The 12,530-nt window shown below is 41.4% G+C and overlaps 1 protein-coding gene across 1 annotated transcript in view; it reads left to right on the top strand.

Moving 5' to 3' along the window:
• The window catches only part of LOC128611638 (matrix metalloproteinase-16-like), a 62,114-nt gene that overhangs the window by 41,344 nt on the left and 8,240 nt on the right, over positions 1–12,530 (top strand). Inside the window, exons 5-7 of the mRNA XM_053631317.1 lie at positions 325–486; positions 3,230–3,447; positions 10,183–10,321. Of these exons, the coding sequence (XP_053487292.1) occupies positions 325–486; positions 3,230–3,447; positions 10,183–10,321 (519 nt within the window). The remainder of the gene's footprint in view (positions 1–324; positions 487–3,229; positions 3,448–10,182; positions 10,322–12,530) is intronic.

The following is a 12,530-nucleotide window of genomic DNA, read 5'->3' as shown; positions in this document are numbered from 1 at the left end:
CACAGCCCGTGTGGCTTTTCTGGGCCCACAGTTTACTCCAGTGTAAAATCTCAGTATCATTACAGAGCCGTAAGGGCACAATGTTCCATGCTCTCAGAAAATACAGCATTTTGATGTGTGGATGTTTTTAAGGACAGTGACCAATACAGTAATGGGTCCCATCAGTAGCTGTGGTCTCACTGGGTTTTTTTTTTTTAATTCTACAGTTGAACCTGAGGCGAAGTGCAATCACACGCACAGACAGTACACAGGGCTATCATTCTCTTGCTCCCATGCTCTTTGGTCAGGTCCAAGGCTCACGTTTGTGTGTTTTTCTGTGTGTAGGAAATGACCTGTTCCTGGTGGCTGTGCATGAGCTGGGCCATGCGTTAGGTTTGGAGCACTCAAACGACCCCACAGCCATCATGGCCCCCTTCTACCAGTACATGGACACAGAGAACTTCAGACTGCCTCAAGATGACCTGCAGGGCATCCAGAAGATTTATGGTAAGAGTTACAGCCTCAGTCAGGTCTGAGCAACGCTGATCAACTTGTTCACTGTAGCTCACTAAGGTCATTTGTCTGGAAAAGTGCTGGTCATTTGCTTGGAAACCCTTTCCTTTTTCAGATCAACACATTAGAGTAATATCTTATGGATGTAGCTTCATAATTTAAGCTTGAATTGTAGCCAGCTATACTTAGTCTAGGATCCTGCCCAACACAGCAGAGACGATGAAATTCAATATCCTATTTACCTGTTTTACCCACTTGATCTGATTAACAAGCCACAAATAGCTAAGGATTCTACTGTTCTGGAAACCCATGAATGTTCCTGACTTTCAGAAGTTTGTTGTGGTTAGTGCATTTACAATCACCTGAAGATTTACATTAAGTTAAGATCAGCAGAAAAGAATGGGAATGAATTTTTTTTTAATGGATGCTCATTGAGAAATTGAGAACATATTACAGATATATTCACCAGTATTTTGATCCTTGAAACTGGATTGAATGATAGAAACTTTACCAGCACATGCTGGAAAAGTCTTAACATGTTCATATTTGTTTGTTTTTTTTTAAACTGGATTAAGTGACACAAAGAAATTTACAACTAATAGGCCAGAACAGCAACACGAAAGACAAAGGAGCCTGATTTCCGCATTCATTAAAAAGATAGTCAGAGCCAGTTTGGTCAGGGCAGAGCTTCACAAGGTTAGCGTTTCCTCTCACCTCCTGCCCTCTTTCCCTGGTTTCCTTTCTCCTCTACACTCTGCCCATCCTATACAACTGCAAGGGCAGGTCAGACCTGGGCTCCTTGGGCAGATGTTGACATCCTCAGTACACTCCCACCCCCTCTCTCCACTCTCTGCTCTTCCTCTCCCATTTCCTTTCCAGCCTTTCTTCTGTGGAGAGGTGTATGAGTCCATACACACAGGATGTGGTCTGACGCAGAAGATTAGGGTGTAAGATAATAGTCACAAACAGCTTATGGAGCGTGCACAAGCCAGATACGCAAAAAAATGCATTCAAACCAGACCATTTTCCATTAGAGATTACAGCAACAGGAAGCAGAGTAGACATACAAGTTACATGGAGTTTAACTTTATGTAGATGACAAGGAACATGATTTACTGATTCCCAATGGGTGTGAGGGTGCAGGGCTTTTCCACCACTGCAAAACATCCCTGTTTTATAGTTGTATTGCAACATGAAATAAAAATGTCTCTGATTTTAGGTGAGCTTGATTAGCATATTAACAGCCTGTTGACTTTAGAAAACTGCTTATCTTAAATCAGAATAAAAAACATTAGTGCACCTGTACCCAAGCAGTCTATTCAGCACAGTGAATGTATTTGAAATAGCTTATACACCTGACTATCACACCCATATGTGGGTCTTACCCAAACTGTTGCCACAAAGTTGGAAGCACACACTTGCATGGAATGTCTTTGTGTGCTGTAGCATTAAGAATCCCCTTCACTAGAACTAATGGACCCAAACCTGGTCCAGCATGACCGTGCCTCTATGAACAAAGCAAGGTCCTTGAAGACATGGTTTGCCAAACTTGGTGTAGAACAACTTGAGTGATCTGCACCTCACCCCTAATGAACACCTTTGGAATGAACAGGAATGCTGACCATGTGCCCGGCCTCCTCCCCTGACATCAGTGCCTGACTTCACTCATGCTGTTGTGGCTGAATGACCACAAATCCCCACAGTCCCACTCCAAAATCTAGTGGAACACCTTCCCAGAAGAGTGGAGGTTATTATAACAGTAACAGGGAGCGAAATTTGGAATGGGATGTTCAACAAGCACATATGGGTGTAATGGTCGGGTGTCCACAAACTTTTGGTCGTTTAGTGTATTAATTGTTTTGACTTTACAGTTATCCGATTTATTGCAAAACAGCTACAAGTTGCTAAATAAACAGAACGCATGTGACTCCACAGTCGGGACCTGCTACTAGCAACAGTATCGCTGTTCAGCTGTTTAGGCAAATCTACTCTTGGGCAATTTTTCTGGAAGTCGTGAACCCTTATTCTCTTTTCTACAAGCGAAACCCAAGCCAGTTTTAGTTCCATAGCCATAGTTGCTACACCTTTTATGCTTGTTGTGCTTTCTCTTATAGGTTCTCTCTCTCTCTCTCTCTCTCTCTCTCTCTCTCTCTCTCTCTCTCTCTCTCTCTCTCCTCTCTGCTGTTATGTAATTGTAGCTGGGGCTTTCTCTTTTAACCCCCACTCTAATTTAGGAGATTATTTCAGTCAATGAATGAAATCTCCCTCTCCCCTCTGCTGGTCAGACTATACTGGGATAACCACAGGTGTAACTATCCCTATAATCGTCTGAGCTTGCCTCCAGGGCAGCACTGCGGGATCATAGTTTTACTCACGCATCACTTCCCATACAAACATTTGACCATTAATGGCCTTTTTGTCCTGTGAGATATGAAACTTATTATAGTTTTCTGTAATTCACAAAGATTTTAGTTTAATTGGTATTATTATGTAACAAATTATAGCTAATAGTCATTTCATTTAGAATCATTCACATGTTATTCTACCTTTGGTGCAATGGTTCAAGCTAAAAGCACAGTTATGGAATGAGTGCACTGGAGTGTATTTGATGCAGTAGTATATCTTGGAGACAGACTTGAACGTAGCTATGTTATGTAAAATCCACTTTTCGCTTTGCAAAATAAAAGGTTAGTCCTTTGTAATGTTTTTAATTCTAATGTATCGCTCTTCTTTTTAGGGCCCCCAGACAAGATTCCTCAGCCTACAAAACCTTTACCAACAGCCCCCGCTCCACGCTCTCACCCCCCCTCAGACCCACGCAAACATGACCGTCAGACGCGACCACCACGCTTACCCACGGGGGACAAACCCACTCATCCCAACGGCAAGCCCAACATCTGCGAGGGTGACTTCAACACACTCGCCATCCTGCGGCGAGAGATGTTTGTGTTTAAGGTAGTTAAATACACATTACTTGGATTTCATATGGGGCAAATTCTGGCCAAATACATTGTGTACTACAGCCTATAATAAGGAGTCTGTCTTTTGAGATTCAACTGTTAGACCATTCAGCTTTCTTATTACTGTATGGGGCAGCAGTCCCACTCAGGGTCTTCCCTTATGAAAGCCCTTTTCTTTCCCTAGATTATAAACACCACTAGTTATAACTGAATGGCACACAGTATACACAGTTATACTCCTGTTGAAAACAGCACAGATCAGGTAATGTTACAGCACCATGTGTGAGAGTAGTGTGCTTCACATGGGCTCCATGTGTTCGGTTTCCTTCTGGTGAGTTGAACTTCAGTGATCCTTGAAAGGAGTGTCTTTTCCCTGACCCACTGAATCTACCACTTTCTATACACCCCTTATAACAGCAAGTTAATGAGGGCTATAGGCTCTGTCTGTCATTTATTAAACCTACCTGCAATCAGAAGAACTCTGTTCAAATGAAACAAATGTGTATGCTGAAGAACGTTCTGCATCTTCTTTGTTCTCTAAACAAACTGCTGAGGCGAGTGTGAGCCCTGGAGCCATTCGGAAATTTCCTGATCTGTGAGTCAGCTCACAGCACCCTAGCAACCCATAAACCCCCCTTAAAGCCACACAAAGATATCCTGTTTTCTCCTCACTAAATGATTTGTCTGTATTTTCACTAGGGTTATAAATAATCTGAATTCAAGACATGTTGAGGCAGGCACAAAAATATACTATCTTTTTGTGAGTATTGAATCCACTCGGTTAAACAGCTCATTTTCACTTAAAGATTGTCTTTTCCTTTGTTTGTTGTAACTGTAACTGGAGCAGCGTCTCAAATGGTGTAGAGAGCAGTCTCTTATTAACACGTGGATGATGCATCACGGGGACACTGGCCACGTCACGTTTGGCTGTTGGGGGGAAAAGTTAGGTTTAGATGGAATATTTTGGATTTTTAAATTGGCAGTTGTTTCTATGGAAGCTGTTCTGGTGTGTTTCAGTGATGTGCAAGAATAAAACTCCAGGCAATGAAGCTGGCCTGCATATCAGCGCACATTTGTATATCAACACAGACATGTTATCTTCTTTCCCTGCCTGCAGCCCCTAGACTGATGCGTATCATGAAATTTCAAGATGCCTGAGAAAGAAAGCCAGGATTTGTAACTGCTTATGGAGAGGTAGATGGTCTTTTCATTTTCACACCCCACAGCTAAGACCACTCCCGCTACGTTTTGAGTGTCAGACATGGTCCACGATGAGAAATCGACTAGAGGTTATATCTCATGGCTGATTGTACATTCGGTGGTCATAGAAGGTACATTAGGTACATTAGCTCAGTCTGATGTAGTTACTGGATTAACCTAAAATATAACACAGTAATTTTGTCAAGGCAGTTGAAATGTACCTCTTTAATGCATCCTTCCATTTACTTAATATTCATTATCTAAGATTCTTTTTTCCTGGTATTGAAATGTTTGTTTTGTATAATCGATAGAGGTGGGTAGAGTAGCCAAAGATTTGACTCAAGTACAAGTAAAATTACTTATAAAAATAATTACTCAAGTAACAGTAAAAGTTATAAAATTAATAATGACTCGAGTAACAGTAATAAAGTATCCGACGAGAAGACTACTCAAGTAGTAAGTTACTACTTACTTCGGATCTTATTAAAATGAAGGGAAAATCCCAAATCTCAGACTACATGGAGAACTGTAAGTCACAGCTCTCCTTGAAAGTCTGTCTGTTCTGTTTCTATGATATAAAACCTGGGTTCAAGATGGAGCACCATACCCCAGCCCTGTGATGGGTACAATAACACACATCCTGTCACTTTCAACACAAATGTTCACAACACACACTTGTCAGCATCTGCATTTAAACAAGACAACCAAGAACAAAAGAACAGACAATGGAACAGAAAGAGCAAGTGTGTATAGCGACAGAGAGAGAGAGAGTGTGTGTGTGTGTGCGCACGTGTGTGTCCTGCCATCTTTCCCCTCTCCAAGACTGAGCTGCAAAAATGTGAGCGGTTAAGGCGGACACATTCAGACCACCGCAGCTTATCACAAGACTCGCAACTTCATTATACATGATGTAAACGAATTATTAAAACTGCATATATTCATTAACATTTAACAGTAACAGAATGTAGCAAAGTAAAAGTACATTTCTGTCATAAAAGATTAACTTGAGTAAGAGTATAAGTATGACCAGTTAAACCTACAAGCTACTCAAGTAAATGTAACGAAGTAAATGTGGTGCGTTACCACCCAACTCTGATAATTGTATATGGTTATATAATTGTGTATAGTATTGAACTGTGCCACATGGTTGGTTATATGTGTTGGTTACAAAACCCTCTGTTTAAACTTGGTCTTTTTTGACTGGAAGTGATGTTGCTTGTGTTAAGGGCCAGTGGTGGTGGTAATTGACTTAGCTCATTAAGCCGGACCTCAGCAGTACAAACCCAGCGAGCCAAAGACTGAAGGATTATATTAGCCTCATTTGGGGAGCAGCAGGAGACACAGAGATCTGCTGTCGCTACCTCATCAAACTTAAGAATCAATTGCCCCCCATGCCGGCGTTTCAATAACACACAAGCACACGTACACATAGTGACAGTTGAAGCACCACAAGTCCAAAGTGGTGGAGAAAGAATGGCGAGAGACAGAGAAACAGAGAGGCGCACTTCATCAGGGCTTTACAGCCCTGGTTTCTGCTCCACACTGTAAGATGAAAACATTTCGTGTCTCTCTTCCTCCACCCACAGAAAGAAATTAATTGATTCACTATGAACCAAAGATGTGGGACGTTAATTAAAGATGAGGCCCCTTCTTCTTCTTGAGGCTCTCTTCAGAAGCGTGGAGTATGTGATGGAGAAGTGTTGAAAGACTTGTAGCTCTCTGTTGACTCTGTATTTTCCTCTGCCCTGAAGGCTGAAGTAGTTTTAACTGTGGCCTTTTTAAACATTAAAAGTTTGTCATCACGAGCAGACTTTTTATTTTTTTTTATTTTTTTTATCCACACTCTATAATGGGCTCTGAAATTCAAAATTAATCATTCTAATGAAGTGCTTTTTCTTTATAGGTTATAGATTTTGTGCTCTGTAATAACACTAATAACATATGATTAAAGCAGAACTATTCAATGGCTCATGTAAAGTCGTGGCACATTGACAAAATTAAGCTAGCTCTGCATTTCAGTTTCAGATGCACATGCAAGAAAACGTGAACGGCAAAAGCACTTTTGGCAAATGCAGCATCCACATGGCGTTCAACTGTGCTTGAATCCATCCATGTCAAAGCTCTCCCCATTTCTCTTTTTAAATTCGTTGTCATCAAGTTGGAGAGAGATATGATCCTCATGATCAGTCTAGAGGAAGAGATCCTACAGGCGTACATCTGGCTTATGTGATTACCATGCACAAAGTTACTTCTTCATGGACACACACCCATGCACTAAATCCCTGCTCCTTGCTTTAGGGCTTGCAGACCTTGTTTCCCAACTGCCTGATTTAGATTGACATCGAAAGCTGTTTCTTTCCTCGGGGTGAGAATAGCTTTTAGGTGGTGCATGCCGGCTGATTAAAATCAGTTGCAGTTCTTAAATAGCGCATACCGTTTCATATGCACATCCTGTTTTTTCTCTTTACAATTGTTCAGAATCAAACTGAGCCTGTTTACATCAGTATGGCCAACCATCTTCCAGGAAGTCTCCACTATTTTCTTCGCTCAGTTCCCTCCAGATATTTCCCTCCTCTGGGCTTGGAAGAGTGTATTTGAAGTGTATGTGTGCCATTGTGCTGGCAGTATGTTTATTGATGTAGCTCAGGCATGTGCTGAAGGATCTTCTCTTGCGAACTCCAGTGCTGAGAGTCCACCTGTCTTCTTTTTTTTTTTATACTGTGGGATAAGCGAGGCTTATCTCTACACCGGGCTCTCTCACAGCCCTTGTTGGTACCATGCACTGCCGGGGTCTTTCATGTCTCCTTTTCATCCCTTAATGCTGTAGCTTACATGGGACAAGATTAGACTAGGCTAGCAGGCTCACTTCTGCAGGTCTGACGTACGTTCTGCAGCAAAGCAGGCAAGCATTCATTTTTCTGTTTCAAGTTTGTGACACTGAGCTGCAGTGTCAGCAACAGTGGCAAGCAACAAAGCAAAGGCGCAACCAGCAACATTTGAATTGGGATTATTCTTAATCCTGTCCAAATCATGTATGATGCTAGGCAGCGGTTTTCGGTGCCTCTGATACGCGTGTGTATATTTAGTGTAGTTGGCTTGCTAATAAGTCACTCGGCCTAGCATGTAACATGTCAATTAAACAACCAATCTGCGTACTGATTTGTTTAACTAGTTAGCTTTACAGTCCATATGGGAATTCGTGGAGGTTTTTTTGTGATTGTTGCGGCCAAAGTTTTTTTTTTGTTTTTTTTTTTGCGTAAAACTATTTGAATTGGCGAAATTGGACAAAATTATTTTGCAAGGCCTATTGCCATGATGTTTGTTGGTAAATGAGACCATTTAGCTGTACTCATGCTCCACTCACGTAAATCGAAGGGGGCTTTGGGTGAATGCATGTTGTGATGATGGCACATGGCATGTCGTGATGACGTCGCAAAGCGCATCTTGGCCCAAATCTGTGGAAATATTTTAAAAATGGCAAGCTCCTCCGAATATTGCGGCGTTTCCTTGATTTTGCATTCGTTTCTGCGATCACAAAATCTTGGAAGGACTGACTTTATACACATTTACATTTTGGCCACCACTGTTTCTCATCACAACTTTTTAAAAAAAATTTAAAAAACACATGCTTGAGCATGCACGTCCAAAAGCGACACGAGTAGCAGACATTACACATCAACAAGAGAAAACGAGAAGAGGCACAAGTGGCTCCTTGCTTGCTAGTGTGAATGTAGGGTTGGATTTAATCTGCAGTCAGTATGCATGCTTCAAATGAATGTTTATGAGCAGAGATAAACGGCACTGGAGCAAACCCTCAGATGACTGTCTGTCCCTTTGTCTGTGTTTCTGTCTCTGTAACTCTTTCTCTCTCTTACTCTGTTTCCAAATCCTATCCTTGTGTGCTTGCACATAAACTACAGCCCTGTTTATTGTGGTGGACAGACAGACACCGGTTTTCAGTTCCTCTGAATTTGTGCAACAGATTATAAAGCCACTGGCTGGGGGAATTGCAGCCAGGGTGCTCTAAACAAAGGAATAATGAAATGATTTGTATTGTGTGTCCAGAAAAGGCTGCTTCTTTGTGAAAAGGTTAGTGTTGTTACTGCGGGTGCCTGATTACTGAGTGCCAGTTGAATTTGTCCTCATCACGGTCTGGCTCAGTACTTCAAGGGAGGGAGGAAGGGAGGCACTATATTTTCTCTTTACAGACAGGAAAGAGAGAAAATGGTTCTGATTTCACAGTTTGATCTGTTTTCAATTACACCGGCATGTCATATGAGAGAAAACGCTGAATAAGTGAAATCAATCAGTGCTTTTGAGGCGCACTGGGGGTAAGGAGGGGTTTTCTGTCCAACAGCTGCACCAGAGGACACAAATCACTGGAGAGCATTGTATACATTGTGCATGCAAGTAAAAGAGTTAAGAATTCAGTGATGGGTGTGGGGTTTTCTCTCGCTCTCTCCATGTTTCTCCTTCCTCTGCTTTTTTCCTATAGTTTAATAGCATTTAGATCGTTTATTACTTACAGATTACAGATTTACTTCTTGGAATAAGACTGGAAATGAGCTCTACTGCTGTGTACACTCTATTCCTGTGCCGTGGCCGCCTGAAGTGAGCCTGAGGGTGCGGCATGTATCTGAGCCGTAATGGCTTCTCCAGCTTAGTGCCTTTCCTGTGAGTCTTGGCTCACACCTCATATCTTAAGGTTACTGAAAGACTTGATGACAAAGCACACCTTTAAAGAAGCTTTTCACTCAGTGGTGCAGGATCAAGTCAAAACATCCTTGTTAATTTGGTATAAAGTGCATTTTGTGTTATTGGTAAGCACCAACCTGACTTCTGTGAATTATGTTTAATATTAACAGCAGGGAAATTAACCTGCAGGTCAGCGCCAACCCCATTAAGATTTAATGTAAAGTAAACTATACGGCATGACTTCATATCCTTTGTGTTTGGCAACCACTTGGCTGCAGTTGCTAGGACAACAAGTCTTCCAACACAGCGTACCAACAAGCACTGACAGCGTTATCTCAAAGCTGTCACATCTCATAACTCGTCAAAGGGGGCACGGATCAGTCCTAACTTCAAAAAAACAAAAACAAAAAAAAACACATCAGTTCCACTCATTTCATCTCGTCTAGGTCTCATATTTTGATGTGTATATCAGGAGTGATGGGTGTTAAGTGACAACCTCCCTCCTATAATGGAAGTGATAATAAGTGTCACGTGGGTTCCCCGCTCATTTAAGAGAGCAGCTGTGCTCTAATGAGGTCAGACTAGATGAAACTCCACCGGGAGGAGACCACTGGGAGAATATACACATCCCTGGCTCTGCACAGCAGTCTGGAGTGTTAATGAGGTGGTCTGGGGCCTCAAAAAAAAAAAACACAGCACAGCTTCATGTACTCCCTAGTTCTGCAGAATCGCTTTAATGAAAGTCAGAAATGCTTACTTTGATCGTGATTGGCTGTATTGTCTGCATTTCTCTTGACAGCCTGTTTGACTGTGTTGCACTGTATCCCTCTTTTAGGATCACTGGTTTTGGAGGGTCAGAGACAACACAGTAATGCCAGGTTATCCCATGCTTATCAACGTGTTCTGGAGGGGTCTGCCAGCCAGGATAGACGCCGTCTACGAGAACAGCGAGGGCAAGTTTGTCTTTTTTAAAGGTAAGAACAGAAGCTAGACGACCAAAGAGCACATGATTGTATGGTGTTTGCGTGTGGGTTAAAAGCAGTAACCGGGCTAGCAGTAGTGGAAAGAGTAGTGTTATGATGAGCTGTAACCTCGTTTCCCTTGGAGTAAGAGCTGCTGAAAGTACAATGCCTTACAGGAAGGGAATTAAAACAAAGGGGCTTATCTATAGAGTATCTGAATGACTGTAACTGAAGCAATTTGACCCTTAATCTATGACGGTAAAGGCTCTCGTGTGGTGTGTGAGTGTATGTGTACAAAATTTCATGCCACAGACTACTCTGCATATCTTTAATTTTCCTTGCTGAGTGTGCAAGTCTTTAATCGTAACTTTAGCAGTGTATTTGTCCTGGATTTGTTTTTTTATTTAACAAAACATTTCACAGGTGGATATTTTGACGTGTTTCCTTTTGGAAATAGACTAAGTCTGTTTTAACAAATAACAGACATGAGTATATAGAATTCTAAATAATGCAGAACACAGAGAGTGAGACAGAGAAAAAGAGAAAAAAATGTGATGGAGAGGAAGAAGGAGAAACTAAAGCACAGGATTTGTCGCGAGTTTGATTACAGATAATGCACTCAGTCATTTTTTTTTACTTTAGTTCAGGTGCTTGAGAAACAAACAAATGGTCCCTGGTCACAAGCTTGTAGAATCATTTTTGTTTGTTTTATCACTTACTGTAATATTTCTTTCCTACCCACATGCTCCAATTCATTGCTGCTAGTCACAGGTTAGAAGTAGCTCCCACATCACACATTGGAGGTGGGGGTGCAGAGCCATGCAGAGTGATCTCATTTGGTTTGCAATTTGCCATTACTGCTGATGAGTTTCTCTTAATGAGCTCCTTTCATCTTGAGAGCAGAAGTCTCAGACACCCTGTCATCCAGTCTTTTCTACAGCTGTGTTCCACACACAAGCACACACATGCATACACATATACACAAAGGCTTATCATCTAAGGTCTGTCATTTGAATTCATGAATACCTACTTCACTGCTTGTGCACTTTAGATGTTGAGTTCAGGATTAAAGATAAGACCTTCTGGTTGTTTCATGCATCTTGTATCTGTGGTGTATCCTGATCAGATTTAACCACAGGCATTTACTTTGGAAGTTTCTCCTAGTTTAATGTTTTAAAGTAGACAGTTGTTTAGACTGTTGAATACAGCAGTCACTATTGTGGTCCACAGATCAATTTTGTAGCATTTTGCACTAGCTTTGGTATCTGTCAAATGGGTATGGTAACATTACACACAGTGGTGTAATGTATTGGGAAGTGTTCTGGATGTCAAATGTGTTTTGTATTTCTGCTTGTATAACATCTGGCTAAAATGTGTCCCAGACCTTCCTTTGAAGTGGTTTGAGCAGTCAGATTTAAATCTGTATCTTTTGTACTCTTTTGTTTTTAAGTGGATTTTTTTTATCCAGATATAATCCTGATATGTGTGTGTGTGTGTGTGTGTGTGTGTGTGTGTGTGTATATATATATATATATATATATATATATATATATATATATATATATATATATATATATATATATATATACACATATACACACAGTATCTCACAAAAGTGAGTACACCCCTCACATTTTTGTAAATATTTGATTATATCTTTTCATGTGAAACCACTGAAGAAATGACACTTTGCTACAATGTAAAGTAGTGAGTGTACAGCTTGTGTAACAGTGTAAATTTACTGTCCCCTCAAAATAACTCAGCACACAGCCATTAATGTCTAAACCACTGGCAACAAAAGTGAGTACACCCCTAAGTGAAAATGTCCAAATTGGGCCCAAACTGTCACTATTTTGTGTGGCCACCATTATTTTCCAGCACTGCCTTAACCCTCTTGGGCATGGAGTTCACCAGAGCTTCACAGGTTGCCACTGGAGTCCTCTTCCACCTCTCCATGATGACATCACGGAGCTGGTGGATGTTAGAGACCTTGTGCTCCTCCACCATCCGTTTGAGGATGCCCCACAGATGCTCAATAGGCTTTAGGCCTGGAGACATGCTTGGCCAGTCCATCACCTTCACCCTCAGCTTCTTTAGCAAGGCAGTGGTCGTCTTGGAGGTGTGTTTGGGGTCGTTATCATGCTGGAATAATGCATACTGATCATGCTCTGCTTCAGTATGTCACAGTTCATGTTGGGATTTATGGTTCCCTCAATGAATA

Source organism: Ictalurus furcatus, chromosome 1 (assembly GCF_023375685.1).
Source record: "Ictalurus furcatus strain D&B chromosome 1, Billie_1.0, whole genome shotgun sequence".
In the NCBI taxonomy this organism is placed as follows: domain Eukaryota; kingdom Metazoa; phylum Chordata; class Actinopteri; order Siluriformes; family Ictaluridae; genus Ictalurus; species Ictalurus furcatus.
This window is presented reverse-complemented; position numbering and strand designations above follow the sequence as displayed.